This window comes from Sinohyriopsis cumingii, chromosome 15 (genome assembly GCF_028554795.1).
Source record: "Sinohyriopsis cumingii isolate HCF-2022 chromosome 15, ASM2855479v2, whole genome shotgun sequence".
In the NCBI taxonomy this organism is placed as follows: Eukaryota; Metazoa; Mollusca; class Bivalvia; order Unionida; family Unionidae; genus Sinohyriopsis; species Sinohyriopsis cumingii.
This window is the reverse complement of record NC_142975.1, coordinates 91234507-91261816: the sequence shown is the minus strand read 5'-3', so window position 1 is coordinate 91261816 and position 27310 is coordinate 91234507. Positions and strand designations below refer to the sequence as shown.

Genomic DNA, 27310 nt, shown 5'->3' with positions numbered 1-27310 from the left:
CAAACATAAGAAGGACTGTTTCTTTCTTCATTTAATGTTAAAAATTAAATGCAACATCTGCACTGAAACGAATGCATCTCTATTGGTGTATCAGTTATATGAATAACGCCTAACTGACAATGTTTGATCACATGCTTCAACTCAGTCATCTGATTGGTTGAACATGACAATGTATCTAAATTTAGTTACTATAGCTCATTAACATATATTGGCTGCAATGACAACATTCTGGGCAGAGAACAATAGTTGACAAAGAGGGGCCCAGCAAGAGGCCAGAGAAGAATGCACTGTGTATTACTTAAACTACATTAAACCAATTAAATTATAATAAATTTCACTCCTAATCATACTCAACTAACATCCGGATGAAACAAGCAATTTTTTCCCCCAAGTCTCATAAAATTTCTATATGAAATACAGTCCCTCAAGTGGCATAAATCTCAGCTGATCCATTGCAAAAGGACCTCACAAATATGCAAAGGTCTTGACAATGTTCAGACATTGATGATATTAGCCGATTAACCAACTTCATTAAAATTATGTCAGAAATACAATCTCTCAGAAGGTCAACCAATCATTCACAAGATCGACTCAATAATACACAAAGATCTTGTTCATAATAAAACGGGTTATATATCTTTATAAGACTATCAAATTTGAAATAAATATGACCAGAAGTTAAGTCATTACCATGTCAAGAAGCTCAGCCAATCAGCTGCCAAATCACCTCAATGACATGCATGAATCTTTCTTGTAACTGTAGTAGTCTAATATTTTGATGATTATAGTGTAATGAAAAGACAATCGGAAATACAGTGGTAGGTTCAGCAAATTACACATGACCCTCTCAGACAGGAGGGTTCTTCTCCTGAGTTTAGGTGTCTCTCTTAACTCCAATCACTCAATGGAATCTCCTGTTTACGCAAAATGTTTAGTGAAATGTTTGTGCTTTTCTTCACATTTGGTTCCAGTGTAGTATATTTATGGTAAGATAATGTAATTGCTAATTTCACCTTTTGATCCTGTTGGCATGGTTAGCTGACACCACTGTGTGTGTATGTGTGCGATTTGGATTTTTAATGTAGCTTTAACATATTTTCAGTCATACTGCTATGATATCTGCAGTGTGTCAGTTATAGCAATGTCTACCAGTGGGGTATCATGCCACAGATATATAGCATGATATCCCACCCAGTTACATTATCCTGACACCAGGCCAACCAGTCCTACCACTAATCTCTTAATGCTAAGCGCCAAGCGAGGAAGCTGTTTGTAACAATTTTTTATAAGTCTTTGATATGACTTGGCTGAGGTTTGAACCCGTGACCTCCCATATCCGAATTGGATGCTCTAACAACTAGGCAACCAGTGGTCCCATTGTTTGCAGTCTCTAACAGTGGATTATCCTGCGCATGAGAAGAATGAATTCCGAAAGACATTCATTATGGTTGGGTTACTAAACTGTACAAATTACTTTGATTCTCTCCAAAAGGTATGTTCTGCTTCAGTGGTTAATGCTGGTCAGATAGATACTACTTATGATCAAAAGGGATCTAGAGATGGATTACTCAAGTGGCATAAAACTGTGTCGGTTTGACTTTGATCTTTAAAGTTTATTGAGACGTAAAACCACTCCAATGCCAAAACACCAGAATCCCACCAACTGAAATATCACACAACATTTAATAAAGGTTGGAAATGGGAATTTCAGAGGTTGCAATCAAGTTTAAAGATTTTTGCTGGATTATATTCATGGATGTCCTTATCACTGTTCATTTTAACATTTAGGAGATGATGTCATTGTTGTTGTAACACCATTTTTGGCATAAGATTGGCTATACATGGTGTCCAGTATAACTGGTGGAGGAAGAACCTGAGAAAATCCCTTGAAGAGGAAGAATACGGAAAGAACTACCAACCCTGAAGAAGCTACTGAAAAAGAACAAGGAATTTAATTTTTGTTGTAATCAAGTTATCAAAACTTCATCAAAAAGCAACTAAGTTCACTAAGTTTAAAAGCATCATATTTAGTTTTCAGTTAACCTCCTAAATATATAGTTCTAAACTTTAAGTTACTCATCTGTAACATCAGTGACCACTTTGGTTTGAATCAGTGAACATCTTGGTGTGAAGATACCTGCACATGTGCTTTCAATTTCTGAGGAAGTTTTAGAAACAAAATAAATTGTATTGTTGTTTATGTGGCTACTGATTAAATATGTTTACCTACCTTAATTTGGTATGCATAGGATACATTTTGCTATTTTCAGAAGAATAAAACACTTGATTCCAGGTTGCTCTGATGTAAGGGTCAAGTAATTAACCCACTTAATATCACTTCACTCCTTGTAAAATACATGTACATGACTGTTAACTTTTCTGCATTAAAGTGGCGCAAAGTACAGCACTGCCATAAAACAAATAAGATTACTGTATCCATAAAATTTCAATACTTAACAACTATTGAGATCTAATAAATTACTTAATTTAAAATTTCTTTAAATCATAGTTGAATTGAAATATAAATATTTAGAACTCAAACAGTATTAATGCTATCATCAAAGAAACATATCACAGACATTTTTTTTCACAACTATGATTCATCTGTTCTGGCAACATTGACACATAGTGTGAAGCAAAATAAAAAGTCAGTGTATGAAATTAGCAAATTCTTTTATTTTCTTGGAAAATAAACTTGATTTTAGATTTATTTCTTTTCCTAAATCAAAATATTTTATATTTCTTTGTGTCTATACAGTGATCATGGCTTCCTTGACTTTTGTCTGTAACTTTGGTCTTTACGAGGCAATCAGCAATGATTAAAACTTTGATGTGCTAAACATAATTACATTCTTTTGTGCAGGTTTATTTGTATTTCTTTTATTTGGAAAATAATCTTGACTGTTTGTTTTATTTATGATTTAAAACTTATTTTTGTTGCAATACCATCGTCAATGTTTAACTGACAGAGCATATTTTTTCTAAAGTTAACTAATGTATTTGCCAGTCAACAAGATGACACTTTTTGACCAGAAACTTTTAGCTTCGTCTTATGCTCCAAATCTACTTATATATGGATTCTTTATCGCATGTCACATAATGTTTCGTATAGAATTTGTTTTCCAGAAGTACAAAACAAAAATGTGTAAAAACATATTTCTTTTTGGGGTAGAGATCATGTATGAAAAAATACAGGACTCCAAATTGAGGACTTGAAACAATTACATGACCGTCAGTATTAAATATAACTTATATCAGATGTAACTGCACTAAAGCAGCCTGAATTAGTAATATACATTGTTTGTAATATATGTTGTTTAAATCTGATATGGGTGCGTTAGAAAGGAAAAGTTAGAAGATAAATAACCTTGACATAGTCAGATATTGCATCACAATTTTCTTACTGTACCTCATGATCAAATAAAAATTATGCCCTGTTATGTGTGTGAGAGAGGGAGAGAGAGAGATGTATTTATGATTGTACAGTAATCTTTCATTGTTCACTTACATGATGACTTTGATTACACTCATGTACATATGTGCAGTACCATATTTCATTATCAATTAATACCACTTGGTAAGCAATTCCTTCTAGTTTTAGTTGTCACTTCCATTGTTCAAGAATCATGTGGTTTTGTAGTGGTATGTATATGCTAATTAAATATGCTACAGCTGCAGTCAGGTTTTCCAGAGTTAACACCTGTTTGAGGCCATGATTTGGCAGACCAGATCAGATTAGTGAGGCTACCAATAGGGAAATGAGGCTAACCATGGGTATTATGAATATGGTACCATGTAATGAAAGGAAATGCCAGGTGTTACTCATGTAAATCTCTCAACCAGTGACACCTTTTGAACTTGCCCCATAGGACTAACAGTAATTAAAAGTAACATATAGCATAAGTAAAGATCAAAAGCAATTGCTGCTTAAGTACAGAAAAAGTACATGCATTTGAAAAAATAATCTTGTTTGTTGGGAATGGAGAGGTCGTTATTCTTGCAAAGAAAATTATACATCATGCAAAAGGGTAATTCTTGGGATATAACCTAGTAAATGGAGTCTATAATTATAACTGTTGTGAATATTCAAACCCTGAAGGAGTATGGTATGCATTTTCATAGTTTACATTTACTATTTATTATGTTTTCTTCTCTTAGACAAAAGCTTCAGTTAAATAGGGGCAATAAGGTGAAGAAAATAAACCACAAAGACCTGGAATCTCTCTCTCTCATATATATTGGGCCATATTTTATTTTGATTATGAGTGCAAGAAGTAAAATGCGAGGGAATAAATGCATCTCTCTCTGTATCTCTCTTTTCCCACCCACCCACCCACTCTGCCCAAAATGTGGAAAAGGCATATTAGCATCAATGATGCAATTTCCCTATTGCTGGTAATCTGAAATTGCATACATTGATACTTTTAATATTTATAAAACCGAACATTATTATAGTTTAATTCCACATAGCACTGCGAATTTTATCCTATCTGTAAATGGTAAATTTTCAGGTTAACATCATTATAGGTAGCTAAAAGTACATAATACATTTAAAATACTTTGTGTGAAAGAAATTAGGTACTATTAGTTACATATACTGATTAAGGCCAGAAAGGTTACTGAGTTACATACAGACAGGATAAAATTTGCGATGCTGTGAGGAATAAAGTGAAAAAGATGAAGCTGAGGTCTTGATCTGGCTTCGTCTTCTACTCAGCATAAACTTATATATGGATGAAGGATGGAAAATTTGCTCATTCAGCTTATCCTCCAATTAGACTTATACAAATAAAATGGAGTAGACATCAACATGATTGACCTGTTGCCATGTTTCATGTTTCCAGATAAAACAGTATTCTGTGATACATAACACCGTGACCAATGTACATGTGATATATAACACACCAATGTACATGTGATGTATAACACACCAATGTACATGTGAGCTAAATGCAAGAACCTAATATAAGCCAGTAAAATGTTAAATGTAGGTCACATACTTCAATAATATTCGCATAAACAGTGCTTGCAACTAAACAATGACCTACTTTTGTAATGAAGCTATAGTATTCGTCAAGATGCATACCCCCATTCTAGACTAAGTATAACAGTATAACCACAAATTTTTTCCAAACTCATTACTCATTTAGATGCTTACCCTCACCCACTGATTCAGATATATATATATATATATAGATATATATATATATATATATATATATATATATATATATATATATATATATATACACACACACACACAACATCATTGGGTCACAAGCTAAATGCAAAAACTTAAGTCTAGAACCAGTTAAATATGACACATAGGTCACAGGGACTTTCCTTTATCGTACGAGTGTGATACTAATAGAAATATACAATTACATACTTTGATGAGTTTGAGGAAAACACTTAAACAAAAACTATTAAACAAAGTCAGCAAAACATGAAACAAAGATCACACTGACCTAGATTATACACACATGCTTTTATCTGTGCAGATGCAAATATCAGGATTTATTGCCACTGCCTCACAGAAGTGAGATGACTTACCTGCTGTACCCAAGACAACCAACATATCTGGAGAGCTGGGCTGATCCAGCACATCCTGCTTTGTGTCAGTTACATTTGCATTCACTGGGGCACCCATTTTAAGATCTGCCAGCCTGTCACTGAGATCCACTAAGTCACTAGAAACACTGTCATGTCTGTTCATACCTTCTGAAAAGGAAGCCTTTATTACTTCATTGTACAAAGTTCTTCTTGTTATTTAGATTTACATATCTAATGTGATCATGAAAATGAAGTATTTACACATCATCCCAGAAGGAACATCTGCCCCAAAATAATATTTTTTTTTTTTATTAAAATGAAAGGAGATAAAGAGTAGCATTTCAGGGTTGAGAAATAAATCAATTACACATATGATACTGAAGTTCTTGAAATAAGGTTGTCACAAGTTAGTTCCAATGCAATATACTATTCAAAACTTACTGCCATGGAAGTGCATACACAATGTTGCATTTTAATTTTAAATTTACAGTATGGGTCCCATCACCATGCACACTATTATCCATGGTGTATGTTTTAGTTCGGTTAGATGATTGGGATATGCTAAGATTTACTCACTTGGCTGACTGAGTTACTGTGGCCCACTAGCAACATATTTTCCATATACAGAACACAACATACTCATATATAGTGTTCTAGTTTCTGTACATACTTACATTACATGGATGTTTTACCATTTAAAACTGAAAGAGATCTTCAAGATGGCCAAATACAAATCCAGACTTATATATCAGGTTGTTATTCTTCGTGATAGCAGTCATATAGGGAATAATTCTTTTGTTATGCCATGTTACAGTGAAATAATGCAACCACATGAATGTTATTGAAGGATGTATTTTGTAATTTTGAGGATGCACAGAACTAAATGTTAACTTTTTGATTCTTGGATTCTCAAGATTAACACTAAAGCCCATAACACTGGAATATTTTATAGTATTTCAGATCACTCAGATCAAATAGTTTCCAATGGATTGTTAAAATGAAACACTAAACAAAGAAACTCCACTACTATGTTCTCCAGCCATTTCCAATTACAGCGACAGTAGAAAAGTCATGATTTTATATTATTAATTAGTTTTGCAAACTAAATAAACTGTCCAGCTTTAATTGTTAACCAAGTAAGCTGAATATTGTATTCATACACCACATGCAGGTTTAATATTTTCACAAGAGCAAAAAAGACGCTTCTATAGCTCTGTGGTAATTATTTCATACCACCCTATAACCTGGTAACAGACAGTTATGGTCTCAGGTAGCCACAAGACTATTTCTCAAAAACTGCAGAAGAATTGTGTCACAGTTACCACATTCTTATGACACATTTGTGACATGGATATATGCATTTGGATTTAACAGTTATGTCACACTTCCTAAAAGCATATGGACCCTTGGATATAAAGTTATGCCACAGTTGCCACATGTATACAACTTTATTTAATGAGAGTGCATATGGGTGCTTGGATTTAACAATGATATCATTTTAGTAGCCACATGCATAGGAGTACATGGATATAAAAATTATTCAGTTTACACGTGCATATGGGCTCTTAGATAAAATAATTAAGTCACTGTTATCACATGCATATGGACTCTTAGATAAAATAATTAAGTCACTGTTATGACATGCATATGGGTCACAATGAAGAATTATCATAGACATTTTCTCAATGACTGAATGGACCCAATAAAGTACAATGAATTCTGCCTGTTCACAAACGATAACATTTATGAAAAGTGAGTTTACCTTAAGTAAGCTCAAATACTTCAATCTCCTGTATATATTGGTCACCTTTCCACAAAGGGCAATATTTTACTGGGTGTCCTTATAGACAGGCTTCACTGATTTAGGACTTTTGGGTCTCAAAACTTCCGGGTACAATCTCACCAAAGATATGTGCATTTAGAACACCTTGTGGCTTTTATAGCAAAAATCCACCTCTGAAATGCTTTGAACATTTCCAAGATGGCCTATATAGTGGGCATATTGGATGAATAAATGGTGCATTTTCTCTTGAGCCCAACTAAACATCATAAGACATCTTCAAGTAAAAGTTACATGTTAATACGACTATCCTTCCAGGAGGAGAAGTATGAAAAAATGTTTAAGATGGCTGCCATGGTAGCCATCTTGCATATTAGAATGGCACAATTTTCATTTAAGACTGAATAGACCTCATAAAAAGACGTTAGTGAAACCCCATGCTGATATGACCATCCATTAGTAGTAGCAACAACTAGATTTTCAAGATGGTCACTGTGCAGGTCACACTGGATGTCCAAGTGACGTTATTTTCATTAGGACCAACAAGACCACGGGATGAATGTGTAGGTTTTATGGTAACCTCCAAATGGTTAAGGAGGTGTATTTACAACAAACTTGAGCTGACTGAGATACAGATGATGGATAACAGGCCAATCCATAAAGCTAAAAAAATGAAATCAGAGAATCACTTGAAAAAGAAAAAGAACTTGGCAATGCTTAAATGCTTGACAAGTGTAAAAATCAGAACCGAACCATAAAAAGCACATTATTTTATTCATAAACTTCATGAAATACCTAAAAAATATAAAAGAAATTTTCTAAAAACTTCAGATTAAATTTAAAAAGAGAAATTTATAACTGTTTTGACGAAGAATAAAATGCATCAGTCGATAAATAGTCCTGATGAATATTCGGATTCAACAGTAATAAAACACAAAGTGCCATTTAAAGTTGAAAGAGATCATCAAGATGGCCGAAGGAATACAAATCCAGACTTATATATCAGGTGCTTATTCCAAAAGGACTTCAGTCTATCTGTCTATTATCCTTTCCTTGCAAACTGATGCTGGCCCATCCCTTCATAATAACATCATTTCTGTAACATAATCTTTTTGTAAACAACGCACATGCATACCATTTCCAAGGTGTCTTTCTGATCAATGATGGTATGGCATGATCTTGTTCCTACTGAGACTGGTGATTCCCTATCCAACTTTGGTTGAGTTTCAAAAAATTATCTGGTTTACTCATCCAAAAGACAACTAAACACAGTCACTGGGGTCACTAAATATAAGGTGTACAAGTCTGAAGAACAACTGCAGAGGTTACAAATTCTTCAAGCTCTATGTCCCACCTGTTACAACTGCCAGCTGACTGATCCACACTTCGTGAGTCAAGTTCAAGAACTGATGTTTATGGGGAACAGAAAAGAAATCAAAATGCTAAGAATTTGTTTATGTTCTTGGAGGAATAATTTTCAAGATCATATGATAAAGGCAGGGTTTTTTTTAAAGTTTATAAATTCATCAATTAATGAAGGGATCCTAGTGTTTCCATGGATGGACTGAGCATTGTTCATTGGCTATTGTTTCCCTGGAATGAGCATTGTTCATTGGCTCTTGTTTCCCTGGAAGGAGCATTGTTCATTGCTATTATTTCTAAGGAAGAACACTGTTCACTGAATATTGTGTCCATGGAAAGAGCATTTTTTTATTAGCTATTATTTCCATGGAAGGAGCATTCCATGGAAGGAGCTTTGTTCACTGGCTATCATTTCCACAGAAGGAGCATTCTTCATTGGTTATTTAAATCTGTGGTTGTTAGCAGCCATGAAATCCATGAAAATTTATACCCTACAAGAAAATGAAATTGTATTACTTGAAAAAAGTTTGTAATTTAAAAATCTGGAGTTGTCACCTATTAACAATCATATTATATAAAGCCTTACAATGAACTGTGCAATACTATTAACACTTGGTACAATATCCTTTTTGGTAGATAACTGTATAACTTGTGGTGGCCTGATCTAACTGAATCTTGAACTCATAAAATGACAAAATATATCTATTTAAAAATCAGCATGCTTTTTTTTAAAATACTAACCACTGTATTCTGCTGCTTGGATTAGAAAGATCTTTGGTTTTCCTTTCAGAGATGGTGCTCTTGTGTCATTGAATATTTCTGCAATTTCTTGAATGGAAATTAGTTCGCCATCGGCTGTGTATATGCTGCTTCCTTTGCCATGTGAAAGGATGGCAAGAATAAAACAATCAAATTGGCTGTGGTCCTTCTTAGCCTCATTTTCCAGTGTCTCTCTTGTTTCCTGGAAAAAAATGTGTTGACATTTGTGGAAGGACAGCCTATTTTGGTCGTAATGATTAATTTATAACAAAGATGTATTTAAAATTCCGAGAACACATGACTTCTTCTCTTAAATACTTTATAACAAAGACGTATCAAGAATTATACAGTTGTCCCCATCTTATGAAGCCATTCTACTGCAGCAATAAAAATGCAGCCAGCCTAATGTCCTTTCACAACGGGGACAAAATGACTCAGGCAAGGTGGCATTATGCAAAGGATGACCTCTATTGAGAGAGGGGCATCTTATGAGGAGGTGCCACTGAAAATTTAAGTGAATAGTAATGTTGCATCTATAGTGGCATGCACCCTAGTTTATGGAAAATGAATATCTTATGATAGTGACCATATTTTAGTGGATGGGTATTGTACTTAGAAGATGCATCAGTACAATATGTTGCAGTCAACACATATCAATAATTTCAGCAACTGGAAATATTGCCAATATTAGATGATGCTGATGTCAGTGATTTCAGTAACTGAAGTACAGCCAACAATGGATGATACAGATCTCAGTGATCTGAAATATAACCAACAATGGATGATACAGATCTCAGTGACTCCAGTAACTGGAAGTATAGCCAACAATGGATGATACAGATGTCAATGATTTCAGTAACTGGAAATATACCCAGCACTGGATGGTACAGATGTCAATGCATTCAGTAACTGGAAGTATAGCCAACATGGGATAATGCAGATATCAGTGATTTCAGTAACTGGAATAAAGCCAACATTAGATAATACTGACATCAGTTATTCCATTGTCTGAGTATAGTCAACATTAGATATTACTGATGCCAGTGATTCCAGTAACTGAAAGTTAGTAACTGGAAGTAGAGCCTACATTTGACAATAAAGATGTCAGTGATTCCAGTAACTGAAAGTTAGTAACTGGAAGTAGAGCCTACATTTGACAATAAAGATGTCAGTGATTCCAGTAACTGAAAGTTAGTAACTGGAAGTAGAGCCTACATTTGACAATAAAGATGTCAGTGATTCCAGTAACTGAAAGTTAGTAACTGGAAGTAGAGCCTACATTTGACAATAAAGATGTCAGTGATTCCAGTAACAGAAAGTTAGTAACTCGAAGTAGAACCTACATTTGACAATAAAGATGTCAGTGATTCCAGTAATTGAAGTACAACTAATGTTAGATAATCCAGATGCTAATGATTTCAATCACTAGAAGTAAAGTGATATTATATAATCCACACACCTATCACTGGAAGTACAGTAATAACAGACTGTTTTGGTGACTTAGTGGTTAAAGCATCTGCCTTGGATACAAGAGACTGCAGGTTAGAATCCCAGCTGTGTGTTGTAAAGTGATTTGGATTTTTAACGTAGCCTTAACAATTTTTCAGTCATATCGCTATGATATCTGCAATGTGGCAGTTCATAGTGATGTCTTGCACTGGGGCGTCATGTAGCAGACATGTAGCATGATGTCCCACCCAGTCACATGATCCTGACATCAGACCGACCAGTCCTAACACTAACTTCTTAATGCTGAATGCCCAGCAAGGCAGCTGTTAGTAGCATTTTTGTAAGTCTTTGGTATGACTTGGCCGATTATCAAACCCACAACCTCCAGTATCCAAGCAAATGCTCTAACCACAAGGCCACCAGATCAGTCTGAATCTCAGCCAATTCATACCAAAGACTTATAAAAAATGGCACTAATAGCTGCCTTCCTAGGTGCTCACCATTAAGAGGTTAGTGTAATGATTGGTCAGTCACTGATTCCAGTCAATGGAGGTACAGTGATAACATACAATCCAGACTGTCATTGATTCCAGTCAATGAAGGTACAGTGATATTATAAAATCCAGATGTCACTGATTACAGTTAATGGATTATACAATCCAGATGTCACTGATTACAGTTAATGGAGGTACAGTGTTATTATACAATCCAGATGTCATTGATTCGATCAGTGGAGGTACATTGATATTATACAATCCAGATGTCATTGATTCAATCAATGGAGGTACAGTGATATTATACAATCTAGATGTCACTGATTCCAGTTAATGGAGGTACAGTGATATTACACAATCCAGATATCATTGATTCCAGTCAATTAAAGTACAGTGATAATATATAATCCAGATGCTGTAAATTCCAGTCAATGGAGGTACAGTGACAACATACAATACAGATGTCACTGATTCCAGTCAAATGAACTGCATTGATAATATACAATGCAGATGTCACTGATTCCGGTCAATGAAGGTACAATGATAGCGGCAATCCTGGTGTTAATGATTCCTTTCACTGGAGATAGTGATGAGAGATAGTCCAGATGTCCAATCATTCCAGTCAATGGAGGTACAGTGATAACAGACAAACCAGATGTAAATGATTCTTTTCTATGAATGAACAGTGATAATAGGCAATCCAGATGTCAGTGGTTTCTGTCATGTTAAGTACAGTGACAATAGATAGTAGTTGCTTTATTTCTCAAATATAACCGCTATAATGCTGAGCAAATTGCAAAGGTGGTTATTTCTTAATAGAGCTTTGAAACTGGCTCTATTGTGAGATGCTTGACCATTTAACATGCAATGATTGTCAGTGCACACTGCACCTAAAATGGATTTAGTCAAGCAAGGCCTTCGCTAGGTAAATAGTTAATTGCATCTGAAAATGTAAAAGTGTTTGATTTTATTTGGCATGTAAGAAAGGCAATCATGGATGCTTTCTCTGATATCAATATCTGCCAAATCCCTTGAGTGCATCAAAATCCTCACCCTTCAACCTCAGGCTATACGGACTCTGTCAGGATATGGCAAACACTGATACCATAAAAGACATGCATAATTCTTATATTCCATTACCAAATGTACAATTTATAACCACTTTTCAACATATGTGCTTATCCACCTTAATAATTATACTCTCATTCACTTTTACACATATCTGAGCAAAGGCTTAATGCATGCTGCAGTAATTGGATTAATTATTAATTGGATTAATTAGCTATGTTATTTATTGCTAAAATTTAGCAGAAATTTGAAGATCTTCATCACAAAAAATGACCAACATCCTTTCCATGTACTGAAAATCCTAATGTAATGAGTCCGTGTAAAGAGGAGGCAGTATTCCATGTTTTCAAAGTATTCCATGCTCCATGCTATTCCTTGTTTTCAAAATACACTGCCTGGAGAGGCTGCTGTCTCAGTAACAGAAATTGTATATCTATATGCCAGCAGCATGCACAGAGTCCCAAGATTTATGTGTCAACAAAATCTCCAAAATGAGCTCAAGTCACCATCTGACAAGTTATATTCATTCCAGCTTTGAGGCTGACCAAAATTTGGTTTCGGTTTCGGTGCCAAAAGTTGGCAAATGGCCACTTTTGGCATAGTTTCTGTTTTGGCTGAAGCCAAAAAGTTAGCTTTCAGTTTGCTTTCGGTTTTGGCCGAAACTGATATTGACTTTCGGTCATCAGCCGAAGGTCTATTTTAACTTTCAGAATGCAACGCTAGTGCTGTGTCTATTACTCTGCTTTGTCAGCCGGTCAGTCAGTGCTAGGCAATTCTAGGCACTGTTGCATTTCAGTCTACTCACGTGCTGAATACAGAGATTTCGAAGTCTGACAATATTGATAATTTCAGTTAGTTAAACTGTATTGAATTAATCTGTGTGAAGTAGAAAATTGAAGTTAATAATAAACGGATTAGTTAATCACTGCAAAGAATGTCGAAAAATGCCATTTGGCAGCGATAAACCAAGACTTCAGACAGTTTCAGGTTTGAAAGGTCATTTGGCCAGCTGCCACAAGGAGCTCCATGGTACGTATCTCAAGAGGTCCAAGAACGATGGAGCAGAGTGTGCCTCGAAAAAGATGATGATGGAAGAGAAAGCGACTAAACATGCATTACCGAATTTTGTGCAGACGTCCTTGACATCAGTGGTCGAGAGCAGAATGGTCTGGCCTGATGAGCACATTGCAGTTCAGCGAATTCATAAGTGCATCATGGACTTTATCGTTGTCGACATGTTACCCCACTCAGTTGCTGAAGTGTAGCATTGCATCATGACCCAGGCCTATTTAATAAATCTTGTGTTCGGCAACTTCGGTTTATCTTTCGGTTTCTGTTTCAGCCAAAGGTGTAGTTACACATTTGGTTTTGGCTTCGGTTTCAGCCAAAAGTCAATTTATAACTTTCCATCTGGTTTCGTTTTCAGCCTAAACCAGAAATTTAGTTTCGGTCGGCCTCTATTCCAGCTAAGTGCTGACTTGAATCAAAGTGAGGAAAGTGGGGATATTCTATCAGATAAGGTCTCAATCAACCTGAAAAACATCAACCCTATTTAGCCAATTAATGCAAAATGTATTATCTCCCAACATTGTGAATATATGTAATTAAAATAGGCTCCAAGTAGTTAAAATAGGCTCTGAGTAATTAAAATAGGCTCTGAGTAGTTAAAATAAGCTCTGAGTAGTTGAAATAGGCTCTGAGTAATTAAAATGGCTCTGAGTAGTTAAAATAGGCTCTGCGTAATTAAAATAGGCTCTGAGTAGTTAAAATAGGCTCTGAGTAATTGTGAATGATCTGCTAATTAGTATTCAGCAGTTGATGATATGTATGAAATATAATTTGCAATAACAATGTGCTATTGTGTTCTATTACTTAGTGGAATAATAATAGTACTTGTGAACAGAATAAAAAATGTAGTGGACACTTTCAGAATTCATGAAAGAACTAAAGTTGAATCAAACATGGTACAGTGTGACCCCACTATAGAATGCTCCATTAAAACACAAATTCGGATATAACATGGTCATGGTGTGGCCACCAAAATTTTATGTACATTTATTTTTCTCGTACATGAAAAAAAATCTTTCTAAAAAGTATGAAAAAAACGTAAAATGTTTATCATTTTGGGGAAGAGATCGCTCATCAATAATACAAGATGATCGTGGTGTGGCTTCTGAAATTTTATATGTATTTTTCTCATACACAAAAAAAAATAATCTTAAAAGTACAAAAAAATAAGGTGAAAAATATTTATTTTGGGATCACGTAGGGCTTCGCCAATGTCGCAAACTGCAATTTTTTTCCTTATTGGCAGCAAAATATACCATCTGGCGATTTTGTTTTATTGGCGACATTGTTGGCTGTATATATTGTTTGGAGTGGAGAAATTCAGAGGCCCCATGAAAGGAAGCCGCAAACTTGGTATAAAATGCACTGAAACGTTTTTATTGTTACATAAACAAATTCTTTTTCTATATTGACAAACCATCTTAACAGTTCACTGTTATATCATAATCGGCTTAGGTTGACATCTAGCATGAATACTGTTGTGGGATATCTGCATTTTTTGTTGTTGACATTTCTGGTAGTGGAGATCAAACGGACGAGGCATTATTTCATAATCTTTCTTTCACTGGATTTTCAGCTGCTCGCTAGTAATTAATATACTTACATAGACTGACATTTGTACATGGATGGTAAGCAAAATTCCTCTTCTTTTCACTCAGAATTAAATCCTTGAGAACACTCAGATTTTCTGTAATAATCCCATCATCAAACCAGAACACCCACGTTGCTATCATCCATTGACCCTTTGTTAAATTTCTGATGCATGCGTGGAAGGCAGCATCACTCCGATAGCAAAAATATTATAAAAAAAATAAAAAACTTGTTGGTCTATTCAATAGGCAGGAAGGAACAGTAACCATAATCGACTAAATGATGGCCAATTCTTTTTTTTAAATGTACCCAGATAAAATAGTTTGCTGAAATTTCAAAGAAAACAGATTACCTATGAAGAACTGATTGTTATGAAAACGTACCAAGCAAATGGAAAAATAATCAGTCTCAATCATGCAATGCAATTATTTGATGTTGCGACCACAACAAGAAACAGGCATTTGTTTGGTTCTCCAAAGATGTTCTTTAGCGGTACCTCAATAACGCACAGACCCTTCATCAAAGAAAGCCAACCACAATCTTCAATAAAACCAAAGAACGTTTCTTCACAGGAAGTAAGTACCAAACTTAAATAAAAGAAATAGGATCTGATGGACTTGTTCATTTTCCAACATGACTGGAACATGTTTCCTGTGCTGTGAAAGTTTCCTTTTTGCAGGGAAAATGTTTATGCTTACAATCACTGCCAACATTGGCTTAAAATGCAAACTAACTTTACCAACCTGGGACGTACTGAAAAGTAAATGTGCTTCATTATTCATTATGTGACTGTGCTATGTTTTCCCACTGAAATCAGACCTATATTACCTGTGACAAAATTATTTAATATTTTAAATGTCTGTGTGTGCATATTTTTGATGGAATTACTTGTATTTTGGATTCAATGTATGTGATTAGATTCGCAGGTGAGAACACAGTGTTGATACTCTATTCATGTATACATTAGACATATATATATATAAATATAAACTGTATACACGTATATGTACCAATCCTTGGTTCTCTAAATAAAGTAAAATATTATAAATGCCTTCTCTATTTTCACTATAGGTGTATTTCTCATTTAATATGCATCGATTTAAGGTGGTAACTGTGCCAATGAAGCATGTATTTTACTGCCTGCATTTATTACCTCCCCCCCCCGCGCAAATATTTAGGGGTACATGCATCATTTTCTTCAGCTAACTGGCCTGGTTGCTAATAACTCGGTTCAGTCTATAATACAGTCAGGTTCTATGGCCCCCAACTAACATGTTATAGTGGGGTCACACTGTAATTGCTAGCATATTAGTATATCTACTCTGTTTGTAAATGTCCTCTTAGATACTAGTGTCCAACTAGATAATACAGTCTACCTAGATAATAGTCTAACTAGATAATATAGTGCCTACCTGGATAATAGTCTAACTAGATAATACAGTGTCTACCTAGATAATAGACTAACTAGATAATACAGTGTCTACCTAGATAAGTCTAACTACATAATACAGTGTCTACCTGGATAATAGTCTAACTAGATAAAACAGTGTCTACCTAGATAATAGTCTAACTAGATAGTACAGTGCCTACCTAGATAATAGTCTAACTAGATAATACAGGGTCTAACTATATAATACAGTGTCTGTGTGATTTGGATTTTTTAATGACCTCCTGCATCTGAGGCAGACACTCTAACCACTAGGACACTGGAGCGGTTATACAGTGTCTAACTAGATAATAGTGTCTACTTAGATAATAGTCTAACAAGGTAACAGGCTAACTAGATAATACAGTGTCTAACTAGATAATAGTCTATCTAATTAAGATAGCATCTACCTAGATAATACAGAGTCCAACTTGATAATAGTCTAACTAGATAACACAGTGCCTACCTAGATAATACAGTCTAACTAGTTAATAATCTAATAAAATAACAGTGTCTACCTAGATAGCAAAGAGTCTAACTATATAACAAAGATTCTAACTAGATAACAAAATGTCTAACTAGATAATACAGTATGTTCATGATCCATGTCTGATAAATAAACTGCTGTTAAAGTTACAGAAGGATATGTGTGCTTCAAAAGGTCCAAAATGTGATTATCATTTTCTTTTCTTAATGCTTCCACACTTTTAGGCATTACTTAAAGTTTTAAATAGTACTTATTATAAAAACTAGACAGTATAATGTGCTTTTTGAAGTAAAGAAACATACAAACCATGAATAGACAGTACATGTGCTTTTTGAAGTAAAGAAGCATACAAACCATGAATAGACAGTACATATGCTGTTTGAAGTAAAGAAGCATACAAACCATGAATAGACAGTACATGTACTTTTGAAGTAAAGAAGCATACAAACCATGAATATACAGTACATATGCTTTTTGAAGTAAAGAAGCATACAAACCATGAATATACAGTACATATGCTTTTTGAAGTAAAGAAGCATACAAACCATGAATAGACAGTACATGCACTTTTGAAGTAAAGAAGCATACAAGCCATGAATAGACAATACAATCATGTACTTTTGAAGTAAAGAAGCATACAAACCATAAATAGACAGTACATTTGCTTTCTTAAGTAAAGAAGCATACAAACCATGAATAGACAATACAATCATGTACTTTTGAAGTAAAGAAGCATATAAACCATGAATAGACAGTACATGTACTTTTGAAGTAAAGAAGCATACAAACCATGAATAGACAGTACATGTGTTTTTTGAAGAAAAGAAGCATACAAACCATGAATATACAGTACATATGCTTTTTGAAGTAAAGAAGCATACAAACCATGAATAGACAGTACATGTACTTTGGAAGTAAAGAACCATACAAGCCATGAATAGACAATACAATCATGTACTTTTGAAGTAAAGAAGCATACAAACCATAAATAGACAGTACATTTGCTTTCTTAAGTAAAGAAGCATACAAACCATGAATAGACAATACAATCATGTACTTTTGAAGTAAAGAAGCATATAAACCATGAATAGACAGTACATGTACTTTTGAAGTAAAGAAGCATACAAACCATGAATAGACAGTACAATTAGTTTTGAAGTAAAGAAGCATACAAACCATGAAAAGACAGTACAATCATGTACTTTTGAAGTAAAGAAGCATACAAACCATGAATAGACAATACAGTCATGTACTTTTGAAGTAAATAAGCATACAAACCATGAATATACAGTACATGTGCATTTTGAAGTAAGAAAGAAAACAAACCATGAATAGACAGTACATGTACTTTTGAAGTAAAGAAGCAGACAAACCATGAATAGACAGTACATGTACTTTTTGAAGTAAAGAAGCATACAAACCATGAATAGACTGTAGATGTACTTTTTGAAGTAAAGAAACATACAAAACATGAATAGACTGTAAATTCTAGCTCTGATATCCCCAACATAATTACCATGTATTGTGTTGGTAAATTCTAGCTTTGATGTCCCCAACATAATTACCATGTATTATGTTGGTAAATTCTAGCTTTGATGTCCCCAACATAATTACCATGTATTGTGTTGGTAAATTCTAGCTTTGATATCCCCAACATAATTATCATGCATTGTCTTTGTAAATTCAAGCTTTCATATCCCTAAGGACAGGCACTATTTAACAGGTTTGATTGTACATCAATTCAGCATCTGACCAGGAAGTCATCAACAACAATCTGAAAGGAAACTTGAATAGATAGGTGATACCCATGCCTCATTATCTTGGTGAGACAAACTTAAAGGGAACTTGACCTGATGAGATACCTTTGCCTCATTATCTAGGTTAGACAAACATAAAGGAAACTTTCCCAGATATCTGATACCCTTAATTCATTAGGTAGATGAGACAAAAATATTTTTACCTTTAAATCCAAATTTGTTTTGTTTGGTAACACTCTAAACTGTAGATCCTCAAACATCTGGATCAACCTCGAAGAATCCAAACTGTTGCATTGATGCGGTCTCTCTGGCAACTTGTTCTTAAAGTCTGTGTTGCTTATTATGAGCACACGGCCCCGATTACGCCTGTGAGGCATGGAGTAGTACTACAACATAACAGTAAAATAACTTTGAGTCGGTTTCTTTACAGAACTCAAGGGCAAAACTGAGTTCATAGCTTACAATGCCAAGAACAAAATACAAGAACTATTAAAGTATGCCAATAATTTAGTGCAGTTCAATATGCCACCATCAGAGCTTCTACCCTGTAAAGCATGCATACCAAGATTATATACCAAATATTTGCAGGGCCTTCCATTAGATATAAGGTTGGAAGGTGACTTGCCAAAGGAGGTTGGGGATAGGGAGACCTCCCCAAAGGGGATACAGGTATTTTCCAAAGAAGCCAGCTGTAAAGTAAAAGTAGCCAGGTAAATCACCTGGCTCCTGGCTGATAAGCTCTGGTTTTTGACCCAGATATTTAACCAAAGTATTGTGTTCTTGAAATCTGACTGGAAACTTCAACCCTGATATTGCAATACTCAGTCAAATCAAATTCTACTTTTGTTCACCCAGTCTATGATATTACTAATACCTATCACTTCCTGCCTCTGGACTTTTTTCCAATATGGACTAATTTTGTTACACCTGCACCTTCTCTATGGATTTCTTTCCAATATGGACTATGTTATACTTGCACTCTCCCTCTGGACTTCTTCCCAGTATGGACTAACCATGTTATACTTGATTTGATGTCCTGTTGTGGAATGTCAATCTGGATTCCTTCCCAGTATGGACTAACCATGTTATACTTGCTTTGATGTCATGTTGTGGAATGTCAATATGGACTCCTTCCCCATATGGACTAACCATGTTATACTTGCTTTGATGTCCTGTTGCTGAGTGTCAGTCTGGACTCCTTCCCAGTATGGACTAACCATGTTATACTTGCTTTGATGTCCTGTTGTAGAATGTCAATCTGGACGCCTTCCCAGTATGGACCAACCATGTTATACTTGCTTTGATGTCCTGTTGTGGAATGCCAATCTGGACTCCTTCCCAGTATGGACTAACCATGTCATTACTCTCTTTGACATCCTGTTGTGGAATGTCAATCTGGACTCCTTCCCCATATGGACTAACCACGTTATACTTGATATGATGTCCTGTTGTGGAATGTCAATCTGGACTCCTTCCCTGTATGGGCTAACCATGTTATACTTGCTTTGATGTCCTGTTGTGGAATGTCAATCTGGACTCCTTCCCAATATGGACTAACCATGTTATACATGCTTTGATGTCCTGTTGTGGAATGTCAATCTGGACTCCTTCCCCATATGGACTAACCATGTTATAATTGCTTTGATGTCCTATTGTGGAATGTCAATCTGGACTCTTTCCTAGCATGGACTAACCATGTTATACTTGCTTTGATGTCCTGTTGTGGAATGTCAATCTGGACTCCTTCCCAGTATGGACTAACCATGTTATACTTGCTTTGATGTCATGTTGTGGAATGTCAATCTGGACACCTTCCCAGTATGGACTAACCATGTTATACTTGCTTTGATGTCCTGTTGTGCAATGTAATCTGGACTCCTTCCCCATATGGACTAACCATGTTATACTTGCTATGATGTCCTGTTGTGGAATGTCAATCTGGACTACTCCCAATATGGACTAACCATGTTATACTTGCTTTGATGTCCTGTTGTGGAATGTCAATCTGGACTCCTTCCCCATATGGACTAACCATGTTATACTTGCTTTGATGTCCTGTTGTGGAAGGTCAATCTGGACTCCTTCCCAGTATCGACTAACCATGTTATACTTGCTTTGATGTCCTGTTGTGGAATGTTAATCTGGACTCCTTCCCCATATGGACTAACCATGTTATACTTGCTATGATGTCCTGTTGTGGAAGGTCAATCTGGACTCCTTCCCAGTATGGACTAACCATGTTATTACTCTCTTTGACATCCTGTTGTGGAATGTCAATCTGGACTCCTTCCCCATATGGACTAACCACGTTATACTTGATATGATATCCTGTTGTGGAATGTCAATCTGGACTCCTTCCCAGTATGGGCTAACCATGTTATACTTGCTTTGATGTCCTGTTGTGGAATGTCAATCTGGACTCCTTCCCAATATGGACTAACTATGTTATACTTGCTTTGATGTTCTGTTGTGGAATGTCAATCTGGATTCCTTCCCCATATGGACTAACTATGTTATACTTGCTTTGATGTCCTGTTGCTGAGTGTCAGTCTGGACTCCTTCCCAGTATGGACTAACCATGTTATACTTGCTTTGATGTTATGTTGTGGAATGTCAATCTGGATGCCTTCCCCATATGGACTAACCATGTTATACTTGCTTTGATGTCCTGTTGTGGAATGTCAATCTGGACTCCTTCCCATTATGGACTAACCATGTTATACTTGCTTTGATGTCCTGTTGTGGAATGTCAATCTGGATTCCTTCCCAGTATGGACTAACTATGTCATACTTGCTTTGATGTTCTGTTGTGGAATGTCAATCTGGATTCCTTCCCAGTATGGACTAACTATGTTATACTTGCTTTGATGTCATGTTGCTGAGTGTCAGTCTGGACTCCTTCCCAGTATGGACTAACCATGTTATACTTGCTTTAATGTCCTGTTGTGGAATGTCAATCTGGACTCCTTCCCAATATGGACTAACCAATTTATACTTGCTTTAATGTCCTGTTGTGGAATGCTAATCTGGATTCCTTCCTAGTATGGACTAACCATTTTATACTTGCTTTAATGTCCTGTTGTGGAATTCTAACCTGGATTCCTTCCCAATATGGACTAACCATGTCATACTTGCTTTGATGTCCTGTTGTGGAATGTCAATCTGGATTCCTTCCCAGTATGGACTAACCATGTTATACTTGCTTTGATGTCCTGTTGCCGAGTGTCAGTCTGGACTCCTTCCTGGTGTGGACTAACCATGTTATACTTGCTTTGATGTCCTGTTGCTGAGAGTGAGTCTGGACTCCTTCCAAGTATGGACTAACAATGTTATACTTGCTTTTATGTCCTGTTGTGGAATGTCAATCTGGACTCCTTCCTGGTGTGGACTAACCATGTTATACTTGCTTTGATGTCCTGTTGCTGAGTGTCAGTCTGGACTCCTTCCTGGTGTGGACTAACGATGTTATACTTGCTTTGATGTCCTGTTGTGGAATGTCAGTCTGGATTTCTTCCCCATATGGACTAACCATGTTATACTTGCTATGATGTCCTGTTGTGGAATGTCAATCTGGATGCCTTCCCAGTATGGACTAGCCATGTTATACTTGCTTTGATGTCCTGTTGTGGAATGTCAATCTGGACTCCTTCCCCATATGGACTAACCATGTTATACTTGCTTTGATGTCCTGTTGCTGAGTGTCAGTCTGGACTCCTTCCCAGTATGGACTAACCATTTTATACTTGCTTTGATGTCCTGTTGTGGAATGTCAATCTGGATGCCTTCCCAGTATGGACCAACCATGTTATACTTGCTTTGATGTCCTGTTGTGGAATGCCAATCTGGACTCCTTCCCAGTATGGACTAACCATGTTATTACTCTCTTTGACATCCTGTTGTGGAATGTCAATCTGGACTCCTTCCCCATATGGACTAACCACGTTATACTTGATATGATGTCCTGTTGTGGAATGTCAATCTGGACTCCTTCCCTGTATGGGCTAACCATGTTATACTTGCTTTGATGTCCTGTTGTGGAATGTCAATCTGGACTCCTTCCCAATATGGACTAACCATGTTATACATGCTTTGATGTCCTGTTGTGGAATGTCAATCTGGATTTCTTCCCCATATGGACTAACCATGTTATACTTGCTATGATGTCCTGTTGTGGAATGTCAATCAGGACTCCTTCCCAGTACGGATGTCCTGTTGTGGAATGTCAATCTGGATGCCTTCCCAGTATGGACTAACCATGTTATACTTGCTTTGATGTCCTGTTGTGGAATGTCAATCTGGACTCCTTCCCAGTATGGACTAACCATGTTATATTTGCTTTGATGTCCTGTTGTGGAATGTCAATCTGGACTCCTTTCCCAAATGGACTAACCATGTTATACATGATTTGATGTCCTGTTGCTGAGTGTCAGTCTGGACTCCTTCCCATTATGGACTAACCATGTTATACTTGCTTTAATGTCCTGTTGTGGAATTCTAATCTGGATTCCTTCCCAGTATGGACTAACCATGTTATACTTGCAGTGATGTCCTGTTGTGGAATGTCAATCTGGACTCCTTCCCCATATGGACTAACCACGTTATACTTGATATGATATCCTGTTGTGGAATGTCAATCTGGACTCCTTCCCAGCATGGGCTAACCATGTTATACTTGCAGTGATGTCCTGTTGTGGAATGTCAATCTGGACTCCTTCCCAATATGGACTAACTATGTTATACTTGCTTTGATGTTCTGTTGTGGAATGTCAATCTGGATTCCTTCCCCATATGGACTAACTATGTTATACTTGCTTTGATGTCCTGTTGCTGAGTGTCAGTCTGGACTCCTTCCCAGTATGGACTAACCATGTTATACTTGCTTTGATGTTATGTTGTGGAATGTCAATCTGGATGCCTTCCCCATATGGACTAACCATGTTATACTTGCTTTGATGTCCTGTTGTGGAATGTCAATCTGGACTCCTTCCCATTATGGACTAACCATGTTATACTTGCTTTGATGTCCTGTTGTGGAATGTCAATCTGGACTCCTTCCCAGTATGGACTAACTATGTTATACTTGCTTTGATGTTCTGTTGTGGAATGTCAATCTGGATTCCTTCCCAGTATGGACTAACTATGTTATACTTGCTTTGATGTCCTGTTGCTGAGTGTCAGTCTGGACTCCTTCCCAGTATGGACTAACCATGTTATACTTGCTTTAATGTCCTGTTGTGGAATGTCAATCTGGATTCCTTCCCAGTATGGACTAACCATGTTATACTTGCTTTGATGTCCTGTTGCCGAGTGTTAGTCTGGACTCCTTCCTGGTGTGGACTAACCATGTTATACTTGCTTTGATGTCCTGTTGTGGAATGTCAATCTGGACTCCTTCCCAGTATGGACTAACCATGTTACACTTGCTTTGATGTCCTGTTGCTGAGAGTGAGTCTGGACTCCTTCCAAGTATGGACTAACAATGTTATACTTGCTTTTATGTCCTGTTGTGGAATGTCAATCTGGACTCCTTCCTGGTGTGGACTAACCATGTTATACTTGCTTTGATGTCCTGTTGCTGAGTGTCAGTCTGGACTCCTTCCTGGTGTGGACTAACGATGTTATACTTGCTTTGATGTCCTGTTGTGGAATGTCAATCTGGATTTCTTCCCCATATGGACTAACCATGTTATACTTGCTATGATGTCCTGTTGTGGAATGTCAATCTGGATGCCTTCCCAGTATGGACTAGCCATGTTATACTTGCTTTGATGTCCTGTTGTGGAATGTCATTCTGGACTCCTTCCCCATATGGACTAACCATGTTATTACTCTCTTTGACATCCTGTTGTGGAATGTCAATCTAGACTCCTTCCCCATATGGACTAACCACGTTATACTTGATATGATGTCCTGTTGTGGAATGTCAATCTGGACTCCTTCCCTGTATGGGCTAACCATGTTATACTTGCTTTGATGTCCTGTTGTGGAATGTCAATCTGGACTCCTTCCCAATATGGACTAACCATGTTATACATGCTTTGATGTCCTGTTGTGGAATGTCAATCTGGATTTCTTCCCCATATGGACTAACCATGTTATACTTGCTATGATGTCCTGTTGTGGAATGTCAATCAGGACTCCTTCCCAGTACGGATGTCCTGTTGTGGAATGTCAATCTGGATGCCTTCCCAGTATGGACTAACCATGTTATACTTGCTTTGATGTCCTGTTGTGGAATGTCAATCTGGACTCCTTCCCAGTATGGACTAACCATGTTATATTTGCTTTGATGTCCTGTTGTGGAATGTCAATCTGGACTCCTTTCCCAAATGGACTAACCATGTGATACATGATTTGATGTCCTGTTGCTGAGTGTCAGTCTGGACTCCTTCCCAGTATGGACTAACCATGTTATACTTGCTTTAATGTCCTGTTGTGGAATTCTAATCTGGATTCCTTCCCAGTATGGACTAACCATGTTATACTTGCAGTGATGTCCTGTTGTGGAATATCAATCTGGACTCCTTCACAGTATGGACTAACCATGTTATACTTGCTATGATGACTTGTTGTGGAATGCTAATCTGGACTCCTTCCCAGTATGGACTAACCATGCTATACTTGCATATATATTGTGCTGCTGAGGGTCAATTTAAGGAAACACAATTGCCATTTAGGCTGTATAACAACATAATGGTTAAATGAAACTCTACATAATATGAATGAAATGTGTCTAGACCATAACTTACAGTTTCGCCCAAATATAAATATTGACTAGATGGGGTGTCACTTAGAGAAAAATATAATTATGTGACTTTAATTTGTTTCCTAGAGTAAAACCTGGTACTTTAATGAAACTTAGCTATTAAGTAAACATCTTGACAAGAAGGTGAGAGATCTATTATTAGAAGGTGAGATATCTACTATTAGAAGGTGAGATATCTATTATTAAAAGGTGAGATATCTATTATTAGCTTTAACCACATCTCAGGGTAAAGATCAATGTTTTGAGGTGCAGTTAATATTTTAAGACAAATATCTTTACTTCAGATAAATTTTATGTCCTGAGATAAATTGTATGTCTTGAGATACATTTTATGTTTTGAGATACACCTTCTGTCTTGAGATAAACGTTATGCACACAAATAGTTTGTTATTATACACTAGTACCTTTGGATATTTGTGGGACTGAGATATGTGTCTTGCCTTGAGCTCCATGTCATATCTTGAAATATATGTTTTGCCTTGAGCTACACATCATGTCTTGAGATACATTTTATATGAAATACATGTCTTGCTTTGAGCTACCCACCATGTCTTGAAATACATTTGTATGAAATACATGTCTTGCCTTGAGCTACACACCATGTCTTGAGATACATTTTATATGAAATACATGTCTTAAGATATATTTGATGTTTACTATTTTATAATACAGAGCAGTACCTTCTGGGATTGAGGCAGATTTCTTGCCCTTGAGTCATCCAATGGAGTTATGCTGAAATCTTTGCTTCCAAATGCGATATCTAATTTCTCCACCCAACCTAAAATAAACAAATTACTGTGATGGAAATTAAAATGACATCATCCTGTACAAAATTTTTAGGCAGATTCCGCCTGGTTTTTAGGTGGATTACGGGTGATTTTCAGATGGACTTAAGGCAGATTCCACCTGGATTTTAGGTGGATTCAGGGTGTATTTCAGATAGACTTTAGGCAGATTCCACCTGGATTTTAGGTGGATTCAGGGTGTATTTCAGATGGACGTTAGGCGGACTTGGAATAATGCTAAGTGTGACAGACTGAATCCTTCTAATAGTTAAGTGTATTATTTCTTATATTCCTCCTAAAGGATAACTGTTAGATGGAAAAGTTCTGATAGAGGTGAAAGATCGATTTTGATAATCCAGAAAGTCTTGTGGAGCCATGCTAGGAATGAGGCTCCCAAAGAGGGTCTAGAGGAGCAGCCCTTAGATGGCCTTTACTGTAGTTAAGCAAGACCTTTGATGAGTCCAATGCAGCATCATGGCAGATGTGCAGAAATTCTGATGATAATTACATGGCAACACTGAGTGCATGCTAGGATGTAGCTGAGAATAGGTTAGCTTGTGAATCTATGATCACATGCAATTGGGTTTTCTGCTCCCTGGCATCAATTGTTTTGATGCAATGGCATGGCAGACTCCTGCAGAAATACCCACCTTGGCATCCAAAGGAGGAGGTTTGGTAGGAATTACCCGGTAGCTGGAAGAAGAAATAAGGGGTCTCAATGTTGAGGGAGGAATAGGCTAGTGACCTCTACATTGTTGAGCAATATTTTGGCCCTTTGAAAACCTCTGAGATATTTTCTCAATCATGGATAAATGTGAGAGAGTAATATCTGTGGTTGTTTTGGTACCCTTGAGATCTCTTCCATAATGTAAAGGATTTTTGGACTGTGTTCCTGATGGTTTGGGGCACAAGACCATGGGTAAGCCTTGTTTATTGCCTAATCGAATGACCATACCTCTTCTTTAT

At 36.4% G+C, this 27310-nt stretch overlaps 1 protein-coding gene across 4 annotated transcripts in view; it reads right to left on the bottom strand.

Moving 5' to 3' along the window:
- The window catches only part of LOC149782291 (caspase-6-like), a 63685-nt gene that overhangs the window by 18017 nt on the left and 18358 nt on the right, over window positions 1–27310 (bottom strand). For all 4 annotated transcript variants that reach the window (XM_089933672.1, XM_089933673.1, XM_089933674.1 and 1 more), the window contains 4 exons: window positions 26240–26337; window positions 18997–19179; window positions 9437–9656; window positions 5554–5721 (listed from right to left, as the gene is read on the bottom strand). In XM_089933672.1, coding sequence (XP_089789798.1) covers window positions 5554–5721; window positions 9437–9656; window positions 18997–19179; window positions 26240–26337 — 669 coding nt within the window. The remainder of the gene's footprint in view (window positions 1–5553; window positions 5722–9436; window positions 9657–18996; window positions 19180–26239; window positions 26338–27310) is intronic.